Here is a 23,294-nt window from a genome sequence, read left to right on the forward strand (position 1 = left end):
GCTCGGTAAGGGGGACTCCAGGCAGAAGGCCTGGGAGTGGCTGGATGAAGAGTCGGGAAGGAAGGATGAAAAGTCGGGAAGGATGTATGAAAAGTCGGGAAGGATGGATATATAAACCTCAAAATATATCAGCTTCCGACTTAGACTCCTAGGGCTTTATTTTGTAGCCGTTTATGATAATAAGCCAGCCCAATACTGGTTACGAGAAAGCCTCTGAGAAATTCCTGAGGAAAGAGAAACTATGGCTGCAGGGCCACCCCACACCTCAAGGGGGAGCTGTGGAGGCAGAGACCATTACACCCCCCTACAACGCAGCCTGATCCTTTATTATTATTGTAATTTGCGTTATAGTCGCACACAGCTCCTGCCCAGAAGAGCTTACAGTCAAAATAGACAAAGGGAGGACAAGACACTAGGCACAGAGCGGGGAAGTGACTTGCCTAAGGTCACCCAGCAAGCCAGTTTTAGAGCTGGGAATGAACCCGGGTGTCCTGTGTCCCAGTCCATTAGATCCCATTGACGGTCAGTGCGGCACATGGATTAATACAGACGGATGCTCCACCCTGCACTGGGCCCCAGTTATTTCGAAGCGGGGGTCCACACAGGTGTAAGGGTCAGATCACATGATCAGGGCCCACACCTGTAGTTAGAACCTTTCCTCTGTGACTCAGGCTTTAGCTACATTAGGGGTTAAGCAGCAATTCCAGCCCTGGTGCAAGTCTCCCATGGAAACCGGGGAACAAGTTGTTTCCATAAACCACCAAGATTTGTATCAGTTTAACTCTGCTTCTGAGCAGGCTCCATCAGTGCAAATAGAGAGTCTCTGTCTACACGGGATGAGGGGCAGGGGGCAGATCATCGTGCGCTTAACAGCAAGTGCCTTACAATGAGCATTTGATCCCTGAGCTGGGAGGCTGCTTTGGCCTGGCCCTAAGGTTAAAGATGACTGAAGAGATTATGGAGCTTCAAATCCACGCCCTGCACAAGGTAGCACTGACCAGCCCCTCTGCATGGTTCCCATGCAGCTTGCGGCGGCTGGAACAAGGAACAAATTGCAGAGACCGGGACAGGAAAAAACGGGGAAGAACAAATTGTTGGCTGTAAATAAGTTAGCCCACAATTTTGCCAACCCAAAGAGTTAAAAAATGACCAGTCAGGACCCCAAAATATCAGCGCATCTTAAAAATGGGATTATTTTTATATCACTACATTTTTTTCATTCTGCTTTTTGAACCTTTAGGGCCCCACCCCCCAAACTACAAGGGCTGGAAATATACTCCCCCCCACCCCCCAACATAAAAGCTGAGATTCTCCCATAAATACATGGACCCAGTTGCTGGGACTTTAAGGGGGGGGGGGGGGACGGACAGTTAAATATCACAAAGCTTGTAGTAAAAAATAAATAAATAAAAAATCGCCAGAGCTGGCAACACGGGGTGAACGAGTTATTTGATGCAAATAAATTGGCCCAGCTACAGCAAATGGGGATTACTGGACTGGCTCAGCACCATGGTGTGTCTAGCCCAATCTCTCCTCTCTGACAATGCCCAGGACTCGATACTGCAGAAGAAGGTGCAAGAAACTCCACCGTTTATAGATTCATAAATGTTAAGGCCAGCAGGGCCCATCGTGCCCACCCAGGCCAGCCTCCTGCCTGACCCAGGCCAGAGAATCTCCCCCAGTGGTTCCTGCCTCTGGCCCAGTAACTCCTGTCTGAGCTAGAGCGGAGCGTTGAGAGAGAGACGCCCCATCTCCACCGACATGGAAAATCCACCCCGTCCCTAATGGAGTGTTCCAACCCTTAATTCTCCTCCCTGGTAAACACTGGCTCCTTAGTCTTACCCTGAATTAGTCTCCCTTCAGCTCCCTGCTATCGGACCTGGCTCTGCCCTCCGAAATCCCCTCCCCGTGTTGGTGCTTAAAGACCAGGATCACGTCAGCTCTTAACCTTCTCTGAGTAACCCGAATACATGGAGCGCCGTTAGTCTCTTCATGGACGACGGGTTTTCCAGACCGTGAATCATTCTTGTAGCTCTTTTCTGAACCTTAACAATTTCTCAGCATCCCTTGTGAAGTGTGGGCCCAGTATCCAGGAGTGGTCTCAGCAATGCCAGAGAAAGAGGTATTTGATATTTCCCTGCTTACATAGCCAAAGGTCAAGTTTGCCTTTTCAGTACAGCATTGCACTGGGATCTCCTATGCCAGATGTTTTCACCCGTCCTTTCTCGAGTCTCTGCTTTCCAGGATACAGGTTCCCATCCTGGATGTGTGACCCATATTCTTCGTTCCCATGTGACCATGTGTGACCAGGCATTTGGCTGGGTTCCAACGCACATTGTTCAAATGAGCCCAGCTTACCAAGGAACATGGGTCTTTCTGTGTCCCCACCACTATCTACCACTCCCACCTACCCGTGTGTCGTCTACACATTTTGTCAGCAGTGATTTTTATATTTTCTTTATGATTCATGTTGCAATTAGAGTTTCAGTTAGAGGAGACAGGGACAGACGCCTCCACTCCTTGGTAATAATGGAGAGCACAAGCAGATTGCGTAAAGATGCCTGTATTATTATTATTATACTGTGGGTGCCTGTCCCGCACCCACAATTGAAGGCGGGTTTTCCAGGCACTTAAGTCAGTGGTTAAATTTCCTAGAGCACTAAGCACGCAGCAGCTCCCACTGAGAACAGTTAACACAGAGTCCCCTGGGCCCTAGCATTTTGCTGGTATGTCATCTGTACTTTATTGTGTGCCTGGTGTGTCTAGTTAGACTGTAGGTGCTTCAGGGCAGGGACTCTCACTGCATGTCTGTGCAGCGCCCAGCACGACTGGGTCTCATACTCGGTCTCTGTGTCAGCCCGCGACGTGCCTGGCATAACAGGGCCCTGATCTCGGCCACGGCGTGTCTGTGCAGCTCCCAGCAAGACTGGGCTCCATATGTGGTCACTGTGTGCCTGTGCATGACAGGGCCCAATCTCAGCGGAGATTTAGACTATACTGTAATGCAAATATAGAACAACAAAAAGATTGGCTCTTGCATCTAAAAGGTATGCAGGGGCCTGACAGATGACTCATATTTACTATTGATATAATAGCACCAAGAGACCATAACTGAGATCAGGGTCCTGTCACGGCTAGCGCTGCACAGACCTGGAATCGCTGGGCCAATAAGGGCTCCCTGTGTAACCAGCCAAAACCATTCTCCTCACTTTACTGTTGGAGAAACTCAGGCCCAGGCAGAGTCCATGACTTGTCTGAGGTCACCCAGAAAGCATGCGACAGCAGGAACCGAACCCAGGTCTCCACAGTCCAAGGCCTAGACCTTAACCCCAAGGCCACCCTGGCAGAGGAGTAAGACCACCCTGTTCTCGGTCTTATAAAGGGCAAACGGGCTTGGGCCATTACCTCTCCTCGCTGGGATCCTCCAGTGGAAAGGGGCCATTGCTCTCAGTATCAACCAGAAAGTCGGGGTACGTCACAGACTCCACCTAAGACAGGAGAGACAAGGGAGTGTGGAGGGATTTACACTGGCCTGGTGGGATGGGGCGGCCCAGCTGAGATGTCCCACTGAGCCAGCTCCTCAGAGAGGAAGGGGTCGCTCCCAGCACCAAGAACCTCTGTGCTGGAAAGGCCCACACACACCACGGGCCCCTGCCCCACAGGGAAAGCGCACACACAGGGTCCAGGGTAAATATCACAATCACATGCACATACACACAGACCCTTCCTCCAATGTGGAAGGACCACATATACAAGCATCCTGGGATAAGTTACACACAGTGGGGTCTGGGGCAAATCACACACACCTGCAGAGAGACACACACTGGCATCTGGAATACATCACACATGCATATGCATGGATGTGCACACACACAGGTCCCAGGGTAAATCACACACTCTGGAGTTCTGGGGGTAAACGACACAGGCATGTGTGCAGACACACTGTGGTCCCAGGAGTAAATCACACAGGTGTGTGCACACATGCATCCCGGGATAAATCATACACACACACACACACACACACACACACACGAGTCCCAGGGGAAATCATGCATGCGCGCACACACACACACACACTAGGGTCTGGGGTAAACCACACAGGTGCAGAAGCACACACGTCCCAGGGGTCTATCACAGACACGCACTGCATCTCTCTCACACACACACGAGTCCTGGGGGCACAGCACAGACACACACACACACGAGTCCTGGGGGCACAGCACAGACACACACACACACGAGTCCTGGGGGCAAATCTCTCTCTCTCTCTCTCTCTCGTGCACACACACAGCCTGGTGTGGGGCGGGTGGCACGCAGGGGGCAGGCGGGTCCTGTCCCCCCTCCCCCGTCCCTTCCACAGGCCCCGGCCCCGGGCAGCGCGACAGGCTCCAGCAGGCCGCAGGGCCAAGCCAGCAGCCGGCCCCTTTGTCCATCCGCGCCTGCCCCGCCGCCGCTCTCGCCTCGCCTCGCCCCGCGGCCTCCCCGCCGCGCCCCCGAGCCCGGGGCGTTCCCCGCCCCGCCGCGGAGCCCGGCCCGGGGCGCGCGGAGCCAGGCCCGGGGCACGAACCTGGCGAGAGGAGAACAGCGGGGGTGGCCTGGCCTAGCCCCCACCCGGGCCGAGCCCTTGGTGCACCGAGTCCGGGGGTCTCCGCAGCTTCCCCGCTACAGCCCCGCACCCCGCTCCCCCCGCGCACTCCGATCGGGGTGTCCGAGCCCTCCCGTCTGTCTCCCCCCGCACACGGGCCCCTCCCCGGAGCCCTGAACCCAGGGGCTGAGCTCGTGGCATCTCGCCCCGCTCCCCCCTTCCCCGGGGCCCTGAACCTGGGTGCCGAGTGCATGGGACTCACCGTCTCCATAGCCCCCCGTGCTCAGCGCCAGGGCCTGCGAGGGGTTAAAATCCACAGACAATGCTGGGACTGGGAGGAAGGGGGCTGGGGGGGAGGGAAGAGGCTCCTCCTCCCCGCTCATGCCATTGGTAGATCTCCCGGCCCCATCGGGGCAGGCAGAGCGATTGATTCGCCTGCGTAGCGTGTCTGCTCCAATGCCCCTATTGCCCTGGCTTCTTCCCGTGCCCCCCACGTTTCTGGGAGATCAGTGAGTCCCCAGCGCCCGTGTGAGACGCTGCCCCCTCCCAGTCACTAACTGGGGTACTGGGTGGGGACGCCCATTTCCAGCTCCGCCACCGACCTGCTGTGTGACCTTGGACATGTCACTTCCCCTCTTTGTGCCTCCAGTTCCCCTCCCACTCCTTTGTCTGTCTGGTCTATGTACAGCGTAAACTCTTCAGGGCAGGGATTGTCTAGCACCCCAGGGCCTAGAGCCTCTAGGCACTTCACTTCCGCAATACAACCAACCAGTGCCTTCTGCACACAGTCCCCAGGCTGAATCACTCCAGTGGCTTCTCTACCAGCCCTTTCAGGCTGTTTGTTAGCACTTGCTGTCTGGCTGAATTTAATTAACGCCTGCCAAAACAAAGCAAACCTGGAGTTAATTAGATTGAGCTCCCTAATTCCATGTGTCATTGCGCCTTTAAAGTGTAGTCTAGGCAAAGCCACAAAATTACTACGTTCCGCCTCCCATGTGCAATGGTTAACCACTAGCCTAGGACCCAGGGAGACTTGGGTTCAAATCTCGACTGCATTACAGACTCCCTGTGAGACCTTGTGCAAGTCACTTAGACCAAGTCTGTGCTAGAAATTGTTTGCTGATATAGCTGTAATAGCAGACACAATTTATTCTGACAAATAGGTGCTTTTGCTGGCATAGCTTTTACTGGTTCCACAAATGAAATAAGCTTAATTGACAAAAACATTTTTATGCCAATATAACTGTGTCTAGACTAGGGCTTTTGCCTGTATAGAAAATGTTTTTTTTTTAATTGCACCCCTAACTGGTGTTACTATGCCAGCAAAAGTTTCTACTCGCCCTCAGTTTCTCTGTGCCTCAATTCTCCATCTGTAAAAATAGGAATATCTCCCTACCCCAAAAGAGTGTTGTGAAGATAAATACATTAAAGATTTACTTAGTTACTACGGTGAAGGCAGCCCCTGTAAAGTATCTGAGATAGATAGACATGAAAACTATGTTCTTAAGATTGCAAAGTCAGATACACAACAATTAGGAAATGCCAGAGTTAAGGTTACCTGAACATTAACTCTGCCCCTTTATGCACATGCATTAAAGTGCAATCTCTCCAAGGTGCTCTCTCAGCATTTATAGAAGAACAGGAGTACTTGTGGCACCTTAGAGACTAACAAATTTATTAGAGCATAAGCTTTCGTGGACTACAGCCCACTTCTTCGGATGCATATAGAATGGAACATATATTGAGGAGATATATATACACACATACAGAGAGCATAAACAGGTGGGAGTTGTCTTACCAACTCTGAGAGGCCAATTAATTAAGAGAAAAAAAAAAAAAACTTTTGAAGTGATAATCAAGCTAGGCCAGTACAGACAGTTTGATAATAGGTGTGAGAGTACTTACAAGGGGAGATAGAGTCAATGTCTGTAATGGCTCAGCCATTCCCAGTCCTTATTCAAACCGGAGTTGATTGTGTCTAGTTTGCATATCAATTCTAGCTCTGCAGTCTCTCTTTGGAGTCTGTTTTTGAAGTTTTTCTGTTGTAATATAGCCACCCGCAGGTCTGTCACTGACTGACCAGACAGGTTAAAGTGTTCTCCCACTGGTTTTTGAGTATTTTGATTCCTGATGTCAGATTTGTGTCCATTAATTCTTTTGCGTAGAGACTGTCCGGTTTGGCCAATGTACATGGCAGAGGGGCATTGCTGGCACATGATGGCATATATCACATTGGTAGATGTGCAGGTGAACGAGCCCCTGATGGTATGGCTGATGTGATTAGGTCCTATGATGATGTCACTTGAATAGATATGTGGACAGAGTTGGCATCGGGGTTTGTTACAAGGATAGGTTCCTGGGTTAGTGGTTTTGTTCAGTGATGTGTGGTTGCTGGTGAGTATTTGCTTTAGGTTGCTGTTTATGCTCTCTATATGTGTGTATATATATCTCCTCAATATATGTTCCATTCTATATGCATCCGAAGAAGTGGGCTGTAGTCCACGAAAGCTTATGCTCTAATAAATTTGTTAGTCTCTAAGGTGCTACATGTACTCCTGTTCTTCTTTTTGCGGATACAGACTAACACGGCTGTAACTCTGAAATCAGCATTTATACTTCCTGTGACATGGCCTGCCACTTATCATCTGTCTGTACAGCACCTAGTGCAAATGCAACTAATAAATAATAATTGTAATGGGGCCCAATGTGATTGAGACCTTTAGGAATTACCACAATATAAATGTTAAATAAAACCAATAGCAATAGCTGAATTTTTTCAAGCAAAAAGCATTTTTGTTAGAAACTGCCTTTAGAAATATATATATGTTGTGAAAAATTGACACTGTCAAAAATGTTGATTTTTTTGGTGAAAAAATACTCTTTCCTTTTAATTTTTATTTATTTTAAAAATTCTTAAAAATTATTTCAACATTTTTATCAAAAACACTGATTTTGTTTTCCAAAAACTAGGTATTTGGTAAACAAAAAAATTCAGTAATATTTTTGATTAAAAAAAAATAAATTGTAAAGAATTTGTAATACAGACGCTCCCCGACTTACGCAAGCGTTCCGTTCCGGAACACCTTGCGTAAATCGAATTTTGCGTAAGTCGGGAACATATACCTGACAATTACGCACACACACACACAAAAATAAAAGTTTACGGAACTTTTCCCGTAAGTCCGGATTTGCGTAAATCAGGTTTGCGTAACCCAGGGAGCATCTGTAAATTGCAAAAAATACAAATTAAATTTGTATCAGTTTCAAATATTTTGAAACAAAAAATTGACATCTTTCCTTAAAATGGATTTTTATCAGTCCTAGTTGTTAATCAACTTTAATATTCATTATATTAATAACATATTAATGCATCATATACTTTCCCCCCAATTGGGGCAGAGGTAAGGTTGCACAGACAACCTTAATTCTGATATTTCTTAATTTTTGAATGCTTGACTTTGTAACTTTAAGAAAATCCATTTAATACAGTTTTGCAATGTAGCTGGGGGATATAGTTTCCCAGATTTTTTTAGAAAAATGACACAGAACTACCCAGAAATTCCAATATGTGGGGTAGTAATGACCCCAACATCCCCAGTGGAATTTGAATCCAGGCTTTGAAATAAATATCTATGTGTCAGCAGAATGTTATTTACTTTGATGTGTGTGGTCCTAATAGTGATTCTTTTCCTTGTCTAAGGTAATCAGGACTCCTGGGTTCTATTTGTGGCTCAAGGAGGGGAGTGAAATCTAGTGGGTGAGAGCAGAGGGGTAGGATGGAAGTCAGGATGCCTGAGCTCCCAGCTCTAAAAAGAGGTGAATTCTAGTTGTTAGCGCACTGGACTGGGACTCAGGCTTGTTGGATTCTATCCCTCTCTTGGGATAGGCAGTGTGGTCCTGTAGGTTAGAGAAGTAGGAACTGGGAGTCCTAGCTCTTGCCTGTGACCTTGTGCAAGTCATGTCCCCTCTCCATGCCTCAGTTTCCCTTTCTATAGAACCAGGACAATGATACTCCTTGTAAAGTGCTCTGCCTACAGATTATTACATTTGTGTTTACCACAGATCTCAGTAACTGCTGGATATGCTGAGTAAGAAAAACAAGGCAGCTTTGAGCCCATCACTTTATGAATCTTATGGAGCAGGTGCTCTAACATAGTGCATATGGGAAAGGATACCTCTAGGGTTTGTACTAACCTTGCTTTCCTTGCAGAGGCGGTGAAGATGCAGCTGTAGAAAGCTCAGCCTTCCTCCTCGAAGTCTGTCTTTGGGTTTGTTAATGTCTTTGCTGTTACAGATTGTCCCAATTGTTATGCAGACAGGTCGGGAGTGTTGGGGGCAGAGACCAAACCATCAGACAGGTGGGATTTCCAAGGAGGCGCATCTTTGTGTATTCCCAACTAGTACATTTATTTTGTTTCCAATGTATTAACATTGTTTTCCTTGTCCCTCCCTGACAGCTGGGACTCTACACACCCTACCAGCTTTTTCCAAACCAACCCGCTGATATCACCCAAAGTGAAAGGCCAGGCACTGAGCAGGATATAGGAGACCTGAGTTCTGTTCTTGGCTCTATCACTGAAGTGCTATATAACCTTGGACAAGTCCCCTCGGTGACCCACTCTTTGTTTATTCAGACAGTGAGCTGTTTTGAGCGGGGACTGTATCTCACTTTGTGTCTGTGCAGCCAGGGGACTCCAACCTCAGACACCGTGTGTCGATGCAGCACCAGGAACAATGAAGCCTTAATCTCGGCCACAGTGCGTCTTGGCAGCAACAGAGCCAACATATCATTCATCGTGTGCTTTGCAGCCCCTGCTTGTTGTGTGTCTGTGCACTGCCCAGCATGGCCAGTCCCTGATCTCTGTCACCACGCAAAGCGCTCAGATACTACAGCGATGGGTGCCATATGTCCCTCAGATAGATGTGTCTGTGCAGGACCTCACAAGACAGGGCCCCAATCTCCATGGGACCTTTCAAGCACTACTGTACTATAAATAATAGCAATCATAAATTAAGTCTGCCACCAGTCAACCTCCCACAACCTACTCAGCTGTAGAAGCCTGGAAACAAAAGTTTTGAAAATCCCATAGCAATCCCGTTGGTGCACTGGGCTGGAGTCTCAACCAGCTGGGATCGTATCCAAGCTCGTAGTCCGCTTAATCTATCTGGCAGAATGATCAGAATGAGATTCAGGGCAGGTGAATGCCTGGAGTGTGTTAGGGGGTGGATGGACAGGCAGAGGGGTAAGATGTATGGGGAGAGACAGATAGATAGGTGCATATGGTGATAAAAAGACAGAGGGGCAGTAGGGGGATGAACAGGTAGAAGAGTAGGGCTAAGGAAAGACAGACAGTGTAGTGTTTATGGGGACGGGTGGATGAATAGATGGAGGGGCTTGTTATGTTGTTATGGAATGGATGGATGGACAGACAAGGGGATGGTGTGTATAGGGAGTGATGGATGGAGGGAGAGAGAGAGAGAGAGAGTGGGGGAACATATGATTAGATAGATAGATTAGATAAAGCATGTCTGGGGTTGGATAGAAGAACAATGCTAAGGTGAGACAGACAGTGTTTTTGGAGCTGGGTAACCTGTCTCCTTCTCTATCCAGGAGAACAATGCAGTAGTCCCATCATCTCTGCATTGCGGTACTGCTGTTAAGTTGTGGTGCTGGGGCCATCTCCATCTCACATGTACTGGGAACCCCCAGCTGCATCACAACACCTTGTTATAGCAAACTCTGCCTCTTGTCCCCAACTAAGCAGGCGCTGTGCGCTTTCTGCAAGCCTCTGGCCTCTCCTTCTTGCTGCACCGCTGGTGAGAAATGAGCAGACCCCTGCTGCGGAAGGCCTCCCCGCATCCTGCACACCGGTAGACCCGCTCAGCCGCATGGAGCCTCTGGTGCCTCGTCAGGTTGGAGTTGCGCCCAAAGCTCTTGCCACACTGGTGGCAGCGGTGGGGTTTCTCGCCAGTGTGGATCTGCTGGTGTCTTGTTAGGGTGGAGCTCTGGCTAAAGCTCTTTCCACACTCGCTGCACGTGAAGGGGCGTTCGCCACGGTGAATCACCTGGTGGATCAGGAGGTGGGAGTTCCGAACGAAGCTTTTCCCGCACTCAGTGCAGTGGTGGGGCCGATCCCCCCGGTGGATCCGCTTGTGTCTCAGCAGGTCAGAGCTGCGGCAAAAGGTTTTCCCACACTCAGCACATTTGAAAGGCCTGGGCTGGGGTTCGGGCTTCCCCAAGTCTGGTAGGGGAGGGGCTGATTCCACCTGCCTTTTCCCAATGGGGCTCCCATGCTGCCTCCCCACCCTGCGCTGAGTCCGTGATGCCTTCCCTTTGTATCTTCCTAGGGACACCCTGCGTGGCCCTGCCATCTCTGTCTCCTCCCGCTGGGGACTTGCGCTTGGCACCTCCAGCAGGGGACTTGCGCTCAGCACCACGTCACCTGATGGAATGAGAGGAGAGAGAATCCAGAGGTAAGTGTGTGGGTGTATGGGTGGGGTGGGGGGTGGGGGGAAGATGTGTTGTCAGCTTTCATGATATTTGCTCTCAAAGCGCCCAGTTCCTGGAGTCATGTGATTATTGGAAAAGCTTCATTTTTTAAAGTGAGTCAATTTCTAGCCCTACTATTTGAGGAGAAAAGCTGGAAAATGGTAACCCCTAATAGCTCAAAATCCAGACAGTGAATAAACAGAACCCAGAATGTACTAGTATTTTTTAAAAATCATGTTTTTTAAGCCACTCACATGATTTTGGGGTTAGCGATATTTGTAAAGGGAACTGCAACTGTTAACAGATCTGAAATCTACAGCCAAACTCACTCCCCCCTCCCCACCACACATACTGAACCTTTTTCAAAGAGAAGGGAGCAATTCAGCTATTCCAAAACTCAGTGGGGGTTGGGCGACTGACTCCTTCAGGGTCCATCATTAGTCAGTATTTCCAAAGAAGGGCAACAAACATGACAAAGGGGTTAGAAAACCTGACCTATAAGGAAAGGTTAAAAAAATGGTCATGTTTAGTTTTGAAAAAGACTGAGAGGGGAACCTGATAACAGTCTTCAAATATGATAAGGGCTGTTATAAAGAGAATTGTGATCAATTCTTGTCCTACCTTCAGTGGACATGGAGAACAAGTAATGGGCTTAATCTGCATGAAGGAAGATTTAGGTTAGATATTCGGAAACTTTCTAACTAGAAAGGTAGCTACGTTCTGCAATAAGTTTCTGAGGGAGGCTTGGAATCCCCACCATTGGAGGTTTATAAGAACCAGTTGAACAAACACCTGTCAGGGATAGTGTAGGTTTACTTGGTTCTGCCTCAGCACAAGGGACTGGACTTGATGATTCTCAAGGTCCCTTCCATCCCTACATTTCTATGATTCTATGAGTTTAAGGGTTTGCTCGGAGAATGAAAAAAGAATTTATTTGTAGATTTTAAGGCCACTATGTNTAAGGGTTTGCTCGGAGAATGAAAAAAGAATTTATTTGTAGATTTTAAGGCCACTATGTGAATACCCTCATCTACAGGTCAAAACCCAGAAGTGTTATCGTTATAATAGGACAGTGCCATCCTAATGTATCTGAAGAAGCAAGGAGGTATTCCCCATTCCTGACACTCACAGCATGTGAACCTCCCAAATAACTTATATGCCAGACATTGCAAGGTATTTACGCACTAGATATGGTAAACATTCATGTGCCCCTTCATGCTTTGGCCACCATTCCAGAGGACATGCTTCCATGTTGGTGAGGCTCGTTAAGAAATAATGCATTAATTAGATTTGTGACCGAACTCCTTGGGGGAGAATTGTATGTCTTCTGCTCTGTGTTTTACCTGCATTATGCCATATATTTCATGTTATAGCAGTCTCAGATGATGACCCAGCATGTTGTTTATTTTAAGAACACTTTCATTGCAGATTTGATGAAACGCAAAGAAGAGACCAATGTGAGATTTCTAAAGATAGCTACAGCACTCAACCCAAGATTTAAGAATCTGAAGAGCCTTCTAAAATCTGAGAGGGATGGGGTTTTGAGCATGCTTTCAGAAGTCTTAAAAGAGTAACACTCCGATGCGGAAACTACAGAACCCGAACCACCAAAAATGAAAATCAACCTTCTGCTTGTGGCATCTGATTCAGATGATGAAAATGAACATGTGTTGGTCTGCACTGCTTTATCGTTATCGAGAAAAATCCATCATCAGCATGGACATGTCCTCTGGAATGGTGGTTGAAACATGAAGGGACATATGAATCTTTAGCGCATCTGGCACATAAATATCTTGCAACCCTGCCTACAACAGTGCCATGTAAATGTCTGTTCTCACTTTCAGGTGACACTGTAAATAAGAAGCAGGCATTATCTCTCGTAAATGTAAACAAACTCATCTGAACGATTTGCTGAACAAGAAGTAGGACTCAGTGGACTTGCAGGCTCTAAAGTTTTACGTTGTTTTGTTTTTGAGTGCAGTTATATAACAAAAAAAGGTCTACATTTGTAAGTTGCGCTTTCACAATAAAGAGATTGCACTATGGTACTTGTATGAGGTGAATTGAAAAATACTATTTATTTTGTTTATAATTTTTACAGTGCACATCTTTGTAATAAAAATAATGTAAAGTGAGCACTGTACACTTTGTATTCTGTGTTGTAACTGAAATCAATATATTTTAAAATATAGAAAAACATCCAAAATATTTAATAAATTTCAATTAGTATTCTATTGTTTAACAGTGTGATTAAAACTGCAATTAATCGTGATTAATTTTTTGAGTTAATTGCGCGAGTTAACTGTGATTAATCGACAGCCCTACTTTGTATATTTTGACATGTGTGGATAATTTGTGTTTTAACTGTTATAAGCTTTAACTTTTTGAATCTTTGTGTCTATTGTCATTTAATAATTATTGCCTGCTGCCCAAGTTGTCTGACTCTCTCATAATTTCCTGCAACTTTGAAAATTTAAATCGATAAAAACAAAAAATGCTTAAAAACAAACTGATATTATCAGTCCAAATTATAAAAAAAAAAATGAAAAAAAAACTATACAAACCAATTTTAAGACAGTCTTTATTTACACGATCACATACACTTTTTTCCACAGAACCCCTGCCTCCTTTAGGTCTGTGCTGTGGGCATGAGTTAGGGTTTTGTAACAAAGGAGGCTGTATGACAGTTGGCTCATTTGTCGCCGAAGTTGGAAGGTGTACAGAGAATGAGGCAAGGGATTGAAGGAAGAGAAAGGAAGGTCTCTTGGTTGAGGCAGTTAAATGCTGCCCTAGAGAAATGGATTCTGTTCTTGCCTCTGCCATAGAGTTCCTATGTGATGCCGGGCAAATCACTAAACCAAATTTTCACAGGTAGCCATTGTGTGTTCCTCATTTTCTGGGTCCCCAACCTGAGTCACCAGGGGTCAGAGCCGCAGATGTGCTGAGCATTCAGCTGCAACTTGGATCAATAGCTGTGCTTTGATAACAGCAAGTGCTATAAAAATGCTACGTAATCTGGGCCTGGGAATCTCAAATTGGAAACCCAAATTTGCAAGAGACTTTTTGACAACTTTGGCCTTCATTCCATAGATGTAAAGTGGGGATCATACCATTTCACCTCACGGGGGTTTATGAAGAGAAATTCATTAATGTTTGTAAAAAACTAAGATATATGATGAAAGCAGCATAGAAAAGCCCATGAGGAAATTAATAATTCTGGATTCAATGTAGGGTTTGGATGGTGTGCAGTTAATAATGACTGAAGCCCCACTCTGAAGGAGAAGGATAAAAATAAATATTAACCTACCCATCCTGTGATCACCATCCATCATGTGCTCTGAATGAGGCCGGGGGCCTGTGGAAAAAACCAATATGCAATAATGTAATTAAAGAGTGTATCATAATGTGTACGCATGAGGACAAATTATAGGTTAATTGATTCTAAGGCTTGGAGTGACTGTTATGATTATCTGGTCTGTCCTCCTGCGTAACCCAGGTCAGAGAATTTCACCCAGTGATTCCTGCATTGGATCTCTGCGGGTGAATCTCTAGTCAGCATGTTGGGGGCTTAGCTTCCTACATTAGATGCTGCGGATGCCCCCCTTGTAATCTGGGAGCTTGGCTTGAGCAATTGCTGCTCACTTGGGTATTAACTTTTCCTTTCTAATTTTTGAATAGTGATATAAATCCCCCAGACTTTGATGTTTTTTCCTCATAATGAAATATTGATCCGAAAATCCCCTCAAATTTCCCTCATTGTCTAATTAATAAATATTGATAGAAAAATCTCAAAATTCACGCTTTCCCTCTCTAATTAGTGAAAGAGATAAAATCCCCTTCATTTTTGAGGGAAACTGTTTCCCTGATTTAATTCTCCCAAAATGGGGGCAGAGGAGCTTAAACTCCCTAAGGATCAACTTTTTCTCTTATCTTCGAGGCAGGGTCACAGGAAGAGAAAGGGAAAGCAGGAGTCCCTGAGGAGGGATTGGCTACCCAAGGAGTTATTCCAGAATACTTTCATATGTGGAAACTCTTATTACAGAAAAAGAGTACCTTGATCCTATATAGTCCAATCCATCTTTGCAAATGGCTTAAGCTAAACAGGAACAAGGAGGCACTCTTCTCTGGCATAACAGTGTCCACATAAAGAGTTATTCTGGAATAGACTTTCAAATCACTCCCTGTCTTAATCCCAATTAACTTTCAAGTGTAGAGAAGCCCCAATGAGTCTGCCTGGCCCCAATTTAACCCATCCCAGCTGCTCCCCAGACCCCAACAACCCAACCCAGCTCCCCACCTCCACCTGCCATTCACTCACCCATCCCCCTCTGATATCCCCTCCCAACTGCCATAGAATTCTCCGGAACTTTTAAGGTCCCTTCCAGCCCTACATTTCTATGATTGTACAATGCATTCCCCAAATAAACCTTTCTCAAAGCACAGGACTCCTTGTTGCCCATATCAATGACAGGGCTAAGCCACGGTGGCAGGGGATGGGGCAGGGACTGTCTAGCTATTGATTGAAATCTCCATGGGGACATGGGAGATCAGGAGGAGAGTGATTTCATCTCTTTTTCCTCTAATTATCAATGATTGTTGGAAAATCTTTATTTTCCCCTCAGATTTTGCCATTTCTCTCTAATCTTTGAATATTGATAGAAAAACCCCTCATAGACTTTAAGGCCAGAAGGAACCATTGTGATCATCTAGTCTGACTTCCTGTACATTGTAGGCCACAAACCTCCCCCAGCTGCTCCTGTAATAGAACCTTAACCTCTGGCTGAATTACTGAAGGCCTCAAATCAGGATTTAAAGACGTCAAGTTACAGAGAATTCACCATTTACACTAGTTTAAACCAGCAAGTGACCCATGCCCCATGCTGCAGAGGAAGGCAAAAAACAAAAATAAAACCCCAGGGTCTCTGCCAATCTGATCTGGAGGAAAATTCCTTCCCAACCCCAAATATGAGGATCAGTTAGACCCTGAGCATGTGGGTAAGATCCATCAGACACCTGGGAAAGAATTCTCCATAGTAACTTAGAGCCCTCCCATTCTGGCCATTGGGGATATTTGCTGCTAGCAGTTGCAGATTGCCTATAATGACATGTAGGCAGTCTCATCATACCAATTCCTCCTCCAATTTATCAATCTCCGTATTGAAGCCAGTTAGATTTTTTTGCTCCCACTGCTCCCTCTGGAAGGCTGTTCCAGAACGACACTCCTCTGATGGTTAGAAAGCTTCACTTAAATTCAAGCCAAAACTCGTCAATGGCCAGTTTATATCCATTTGTTCTTGTGTCCACACTGGTGCTTAACTTAAATACACTAGAACCTCAGAGTTACAAGCACCAGAGTTATGAACTGACCAGTCAACCACTCAGTTCATTTGGAACTGGAAGTATGCAATCAAGCAGTAGAGACCCAAAAAAGAAGCTAATACTGTACAATACAGTACCGTGTTAAATGTAAACTACCAAAAAAAAAAAAAAGGGAAAATTTAAAACAAAGATTTGACAAGTAAACTCTTTCTGTGCTCGTTTCATTTAAATTAAGATGGTTAAGGCAGCATTTTTCTTCTGCATAATAAATTTTCAAAGCTGTAATAAGGCAATGTTCAGTTGTAGACTTTTGAAAAAACAACCATAATGTTTTGTTCAGAGTTACAAACATTTCAGAGTTATGAACAACCTCTGTTCCCGAGGTGTTCGTAACCCTGAGTTTCTACTGTAACTTCTCTCTCTCCCTGCTATTTATCCCTCTGATGTATTTTATAGAAAACAATCAGATCTCCCCTCAGCCTTCTTTTGGTTAGGTTAAACTCTTTGAGTCTCCTCTCATAAGATAGATTTTCCATTCCTTGGATCATCCTACTAGCCATTCTCTGCACCTGTTCCAGTTTGAATTCATCTGTCTTAAACATGAGAGACCAGAACTGCACACAGTATTCCAGATAATGTCTCACCAGTGCCTTGTATGATGATACTTCCCTGTCTCTACTGCAAATACCTCACCTGATGCATTCTAGCACCTCATTAGCTTTTTCATGGCCACATCACATTGGTGGCTCATAGTCATCATGTGATCAACCAACACAACTAGGTCTTTCTCCTCTTCTGTCACTTCCAGCTGATATGTTTCCAGTTTATAGTAAAAATTCTTGTTGTTAGTCCCTAAATGCATGACTTTGTACTATTAAATTCCATCCCATTTCTTTTACTCCCATTTTCAAGATCATCCAGATCTTCTTGTATGATATTCTGGTTCTCCTCCTTATTGGTAATACCTCTCAATTTTGAGTCATCTGCAAATTTTATTAGCTCACTCCCAATTTTTGTGTCAAGGTCAGTAATAAAAATGTTAAATAAGATTGGTCCCCCAAGACCAATCCCATAGGAACTCCATTAGTAACCTCCCTCCAGCCTCCCAGTTCACCTTTCAGTATGACCCACTGTAGTCTCCCCTTTAACCAGTTCCTTATCCACCTTTCAGTTCTCATAGCAATCCCCATCTTCTCCAATTTAACTAATAATTTCCCATGTGGAACTATATCAACGCCTTACTGAAATCCAGGTAGATTAAATCTATTGCATCTCCTTTGTCTAAAAAAATCAGTTATCTTCTCAAAGAAAGAGATCAGGTCAGACTGGCATGATCTACCCTTTGAAAACCATGTTGTGGTTTATCCCAACTACCTTTAAGCTCTATGTGTTTAACTACTTTCTCTTTCAAAATTTGTTCCAAGACCTTGCATACAACTGAGGTCAAACTAACAGGCCTGTTGTTTTCCGCATCACCTTTTTTTCCCTTTCTTAAAAATAGATACTATATTTGCAATTCTCCAGTCATAGGGTACCACCCCCATGTTTATAGGTTCATTACAAATCCTTGCTATTGGGCTTGTAATTTCATGTGTCAGTTCCTTTAATATTCTTGGATGGCAATTATACGGGCCCCTTGATTTAGTCCCATTAAGCTGTTTGAGTCTGATTTCCACCTCGGATGTGATAATTTTTACTTCTATATCCTTATTCCATTAGCAATCCTGTCACTACCCCCAAGCTCTTCATTAGCCTCATTAAAACCTGAGGCAAAGCATTTGTTTGGGTTGTTGGGCCATGCCTAGATTATCCTTAATTTCCACCCATCCTTAGTGTTCAGCCCTCCCACATCTTCTTTCCTTGTTTTCTTTTTCTTTTTATGGCTATAGAACCTTTTTACTATTGGTTTTAATTCCATTTGCAAGGTCCAGCTCTGATTGGCTTTCAGCAGTTCTCACTTTATCCCTACACTTTCTGACCTCCCAGAGGTAGCTTTCTTTGCTGATCAATCCCATCTTCCATTTCTTGTAGGCTTTCTGCTTTCTCTTAATCACCTGCTTGAGATGCTTGCTAATCCAGGTTGGTCTGCAACCTTTCCCTATGAATTTTCCCCCCTTGCTTGGGGTGCCAGCTTCAGATACTTTACGTGAAAGTTGCAGAAATTAATTCTAAGCCTTCTCCACATTCAGATCCTTGAGTTCTTCAGCCCAGCTCACTTCCCTAACTAATTAGCTTAATTTTTAAGGGTTGCCCTTTTGAAATCAAGGACCCTACTTGCAGTTCTATTTTTGTTTATCCTTCCTTTTAGTTTAAACGGAATTAGCTCATGATCACTCAAACCCAGGTTGCCCTCTACTACCAGTTCTTCTTTGAGGTCCTCAGTACTCACCAATACCAAATTAAAAATGGCATCACCTCTTGCGGGTTCAGCAATTATTTGGCGAAAAAAATGGTCAGTTATCACAACCAGGAAAACCTGGGCCCTACTATTATTAGTAGCACTTGTCCTTCAATCTAGTTTTGGAAAGTTAAAGTCTCCCATAATCACACAATGCCCAGTAGTGTTTATTTAATTAAAACCATTAAGGAGGTCTCTCTCTATATCTGAATCAGATCCTGGGGTCTGTAACACACCCCAAGTATGATCTCAGGGGAACCTCTAGTAGCTTTCTTCCCCAAAGTGATTTTGGCCCAAACTAACTTTCTTATCCATTCCATCACTTCTAATTTCTTTACAGTCTACCTCATCGTTAGCATACAATGCTACTCCTCCACCTTTGCCTTCATTTCTGTCTTTCCTGAACAGCACATACTCTTCAATCCCTGTACTCCAGTCATGACTACTAGTCCATCATGTTTCTGTTATCCCTATAATATCCGGTTTCACTTCCTGCACCAGTAACTCTAGTTCCTCCATTTTGTTACCCAGGCTTCTTGCATTGGCGTACAAACAGCTTGACTGTTGTTGCTGCTGCTCCCTCATTGCTGCCCTCTCCCAACTGTCACGGAACTTTCTGGCCTCATCTCCCAACTGCCAAACAACGGCCCTTTACATGCTGCTGTCCCCTCCCAACTGTTTTCCTGCTCCATCCTCCCCACCCTTCTCCTGTCAAAGCCATATTGCCCAGTGCTCCTGGCTGCCTGTGCAAATGTTTGATTGGGAGCAAATCCTCACTTTCTCTAATTATCAAATTGATGTAAAGTCTCCTCGTATTTTACCACTTTTCTATATCCCCCTTTTTAACTTCTTGTTTTAGAAGGAAACAATTGCCCTTAGTTGACATATCTTTTAGCCTGCCAAGGTCTAAATATAAGACACACTATGTGACAAAGGCCGAAAAGCATTAATAGAAATATACTATTAATTTAAATTAATAAATTATTAATATAAATCCCCTGGGATTTTACCCTCTCTCTCCCCCCCCATCTAATTATCCAATATTGATGGAAAAATCTCAATTTTCTCCTCAGGTTTTGCCATTTTTGTCTAATTCTCGAATATTGGTAGAAAATCCCAATGTGCTTTTCTCTAAGTAATTACCAAACATTAATCAAATCCCTCAGATCCCCCCCAATGATTAAATATCAATATAAAGTCCCCTCAGATTGTGCCCCTTCACTCTACATATCAATCAGTTATGTGACATCTCCTCAGACTGCCATTTTCTGTTTGATTATCCAATATTCATATTTGATATGAATAGCAAAGCACCTTCAGATTTGGGGGCTTCCCACACTTTTAAAGTGTCATAAATTCTCCTTATTTTGGAGGGGAAATGTTGCCTTGCGTCATTACCTCAGTTCTCCTTAGCTACTTGCTTCCGCAGATTGGTGGAGTCCCTTGACACCCTTGAACCGGCAACCTTAATTTCAGCATTTCCTAACTTTTGCTGCTGGACTTTGTAATTTTAATGTTCTTTTAATATAGTTTTTTTATATTGTTGATTAATACATACATAATGTATTAAGAACCATTAAGCACAAATATTGTAACAGTGATATAGCCTAAACTGACCTATACCAAAATTCTGTACACTTATGTTAAGTATCCCTAAGATCTTGCATTAGCTGAAGTAACCTTGGCTTGAGATAGAAAAACTGTCAGTATCCAGACAGATGATTACATCTTCATGACCGTAGGAAAGGAGTTATACACAAACCTAGGAGGTGCTTTCAAGTCACTTAGTACTTGGAATACACGTGCTCAAATCAAAAATAATGGTGCATCATGACCTGAAAGACATGGGTTCGGTACAAAAGATAAAGGGGGAAACCTGGTATCAAAATCAAACAAGGTAGAAAGCTGATTAATTAGATCCAGTTTCGAATGACCTATGCGGTGCCTTTTACTGGTAAAAAAGTAGGGTACAAAAGAATGGCTTTAGGGGTGTAACTCTGGGGAGGACACCTGCATGAGATTATTGAACATCGCTGCATGGGACTGATCTTCAGAAACTGGTATCATATAGAACCTATTCTCTGTACCACATTGATAAACCAGTCTGACATGGATTATTTGGTCTCAGGCGTATATTTCATAACACAGTAACAAGCCAAAGTATGGTCAAGCAATTGACTATACAATTTATCAACAATGCAATTAAAAAAAACAGATCGAGCTTCTTGAACCTCCCATTGTAAGGCATTTTCCAGACCTCAAATAATTCTTACAATCTTGTATTCCTTTTCTTACATTTGTTCTTGTTGTTCTTTTCTGAATCCTTTTCAGTTTGTCAAAGTCCTGTATGAAGTGTGGACACCAGAACTGACACACAGTATCCAGTAATGGTCTCAGTAATGCCATACACAGAAGCAACATCCCTTTCCTGATCCTACTTCAAATTCTCCTGCTTATACATATGAAGGTCACGTTCACCCTCCTAGCTACACTATTGCACTGGGAGCTCATGTTCATTTATTTACCTATCGTGACCCCTAAGTCCTTTTCAGTGTTGCTGCATTCCAGGATACTATCCCCATCCAGTAAATGTAACCTACATTTTCCGTTCCTAGATGTGTGATCATGTATTTGGCTGTATATACATGCATGGTGTTCAAATAAGCCAATCCAGATTGCTCTGTATAAATGGCTTGTCCCCATTGTTATTTACCTCTGCACCTAATTTTAGTGTCATCTGCAAATTTTACTACCAATGATTTTGTATTTCTTTCCAGATCACTGATAAAAATACTGAATAGCATTAGGCCAAGAACAGATCTCTGCAGGACCCCACCAAAAAAAACAAACACCCACATGCACATGAGGAATCCTAATTTACAATTACTTTCTGACATCTAACAACTAGCCAGTTTTCACTCCATTTAATACGGGTGCCCTGATTTTGTATGGTGCTAATTGTTTAATCAGAATGCCGTGCAGTGCTAAGTCAAATGCCTTACAGAAGTCTCAGGACATCATGTCAAGAGAGTTACCTTTATCAACCAAACTTGTGATCTCATCAAAAAGTGACATCAGGTTTATTTGACAAGACCTATTTTCCACAAAACCAAACTGACTCACTGGCATTAATTATGCTACCATCCTTTAATTCTTTATTGACTGCATCCCATAGCAGCTGCTCTGTGATCTTCCCCAGTACTGATGTCAGGCTAACTGACCTAGAGATACTCAGGTTTAGACTTTTAAATACTGGTTTGACACTGGGGAGTTCCAGAGGACTGGAAAAAAGCTCAGTGTTCCAGGATTTCTTAAAAATCACAATTATTCTCACAAATCTTAAGAGGAGTGAGGAACAGGGGAGAGGGGGCAGAGATGAATGGCAGGGGATATGGGCTTGGGAAAGGGAGAAAATGAAGGAGGAGCTGGGAGAGTGGGAGAGAAGCAGGAGTAAATGAGATGCAGAGGACTGGAGCACTGAGCTTGATTAATGTGTGTGATTTTCCAGGGACTTCCATATTACATCAAAACCCCCATGTAAACACACTGTTAAGGTTGCAAAGATGAACACTCAAAGGTTGGGAACGCCAGAATTAATCTTGCCCAGGCAACCTTATTTCAGCTTCCTTGTGCATATGTATTTTTATAGTCTTTAATTCTATGATCACAAACTGTTTTTTCCTCATTCAGAGCACAGGATGGACTGTGTTCATTGAATGGTAGCTATTCAATAACTCTTTTTATCCTCCACATTGAGCGTGTGGTCGCATGCGTTATTGACTGCACGCCATTCAAACCATGCACTGAATACAGAATTACGGATTCCTCCTGGGCTTTTCAATGCTGCTGTCATCGTAGTATCTTAGTTCTTTACCAGCGTTAATGAATTTATCTTCACAACAACCCTGTGGGATATGGAGTTATTATCCCATTTATGCACGGGGAACTGAAACACAGAGATGAAAGCCAAAATTGTCAAAAATGTCTTCTAATTTTGCATGCCCAGTCCGAGGTGCCGAAAACCTAATTTTTCAGAGTACTTAGTCTTACATAGCACCATATCTGTTCAAAGCACAGCGCCCTTTCACCTCGGTCACATTTGTGGGTGCTCAGCACTTCTGCAAAGCAGACTCTAGGCTCTCAATTGGGCACCCAGAAAATGAGGAACACCCAGAGTACGTCTACACTGCAATGTAATCCCAAGGCGAGAGGGACTCGAGTCAGCTGACCCATGTTAGGGAAGCCTGTGAAAAGTTCGATGTAAGTGGCTTGCCCAACATCATAGAGAACTGCATGGTAGAGGCAGGAATATAATCCAATTCCCACACAGTTGTCAGAGAAAACTCCCCATATAGACTCAAAGAAATATAGGGCTGAAAGGGACCTCAAGAGGCCAGCTAGTTCATCCCCATGCACGGAGACAGGATTCAGGATCCTAAATGATTCCTGACACGTCTTTATCTAACTTGTTCTTAAAAACTTCCAGATATCTTTGCCCCAGC

At 44.4% G+C, this 23,294-nt stretch overlaps 1 protein-coding gene across 1 annotated transcript in view; it reads right to left on the reverse strand.

Annotated features, from left to right (window-relative positions):
• The window catches only part of LOC117876323 (zinc finger protein 665-like), a 32,817-nt gene that overhangs the window by 5,072 nt on the left and 4,451 nt on the right, over nt 1-23,294 (reverse strand). Inside the window, exons 4-5 of the mRNA XM_034768362.1 lie at nt 14,383-14,430; nt 10,463-11,028 (exon numbers count right to left, since the gene is read on the reverse strand). Coding sequence (XP_034624253.1) covers nt 10,463-11,028; nt 14,383-14,430 — 614 coding nt within the window. The remainder of the gene's footprint in view (nt 1-10,462; nt 11,029-14,382; nt 14,431-23,294) is intronic.

Source organism: Trachemys scripta, chromosome 4, assembly GCF_013100865.1.
Source record: "Trachemys scripta elegans isolate TJP31775 chromosome 4, CAS_Tse_1.0, whole genome shotgun sequence".
Lineage (NCBI taxonomy): Eukaryota > Metazoa > Chordata > Testudines > Emydidae > Trachemys > Trachemys scripta.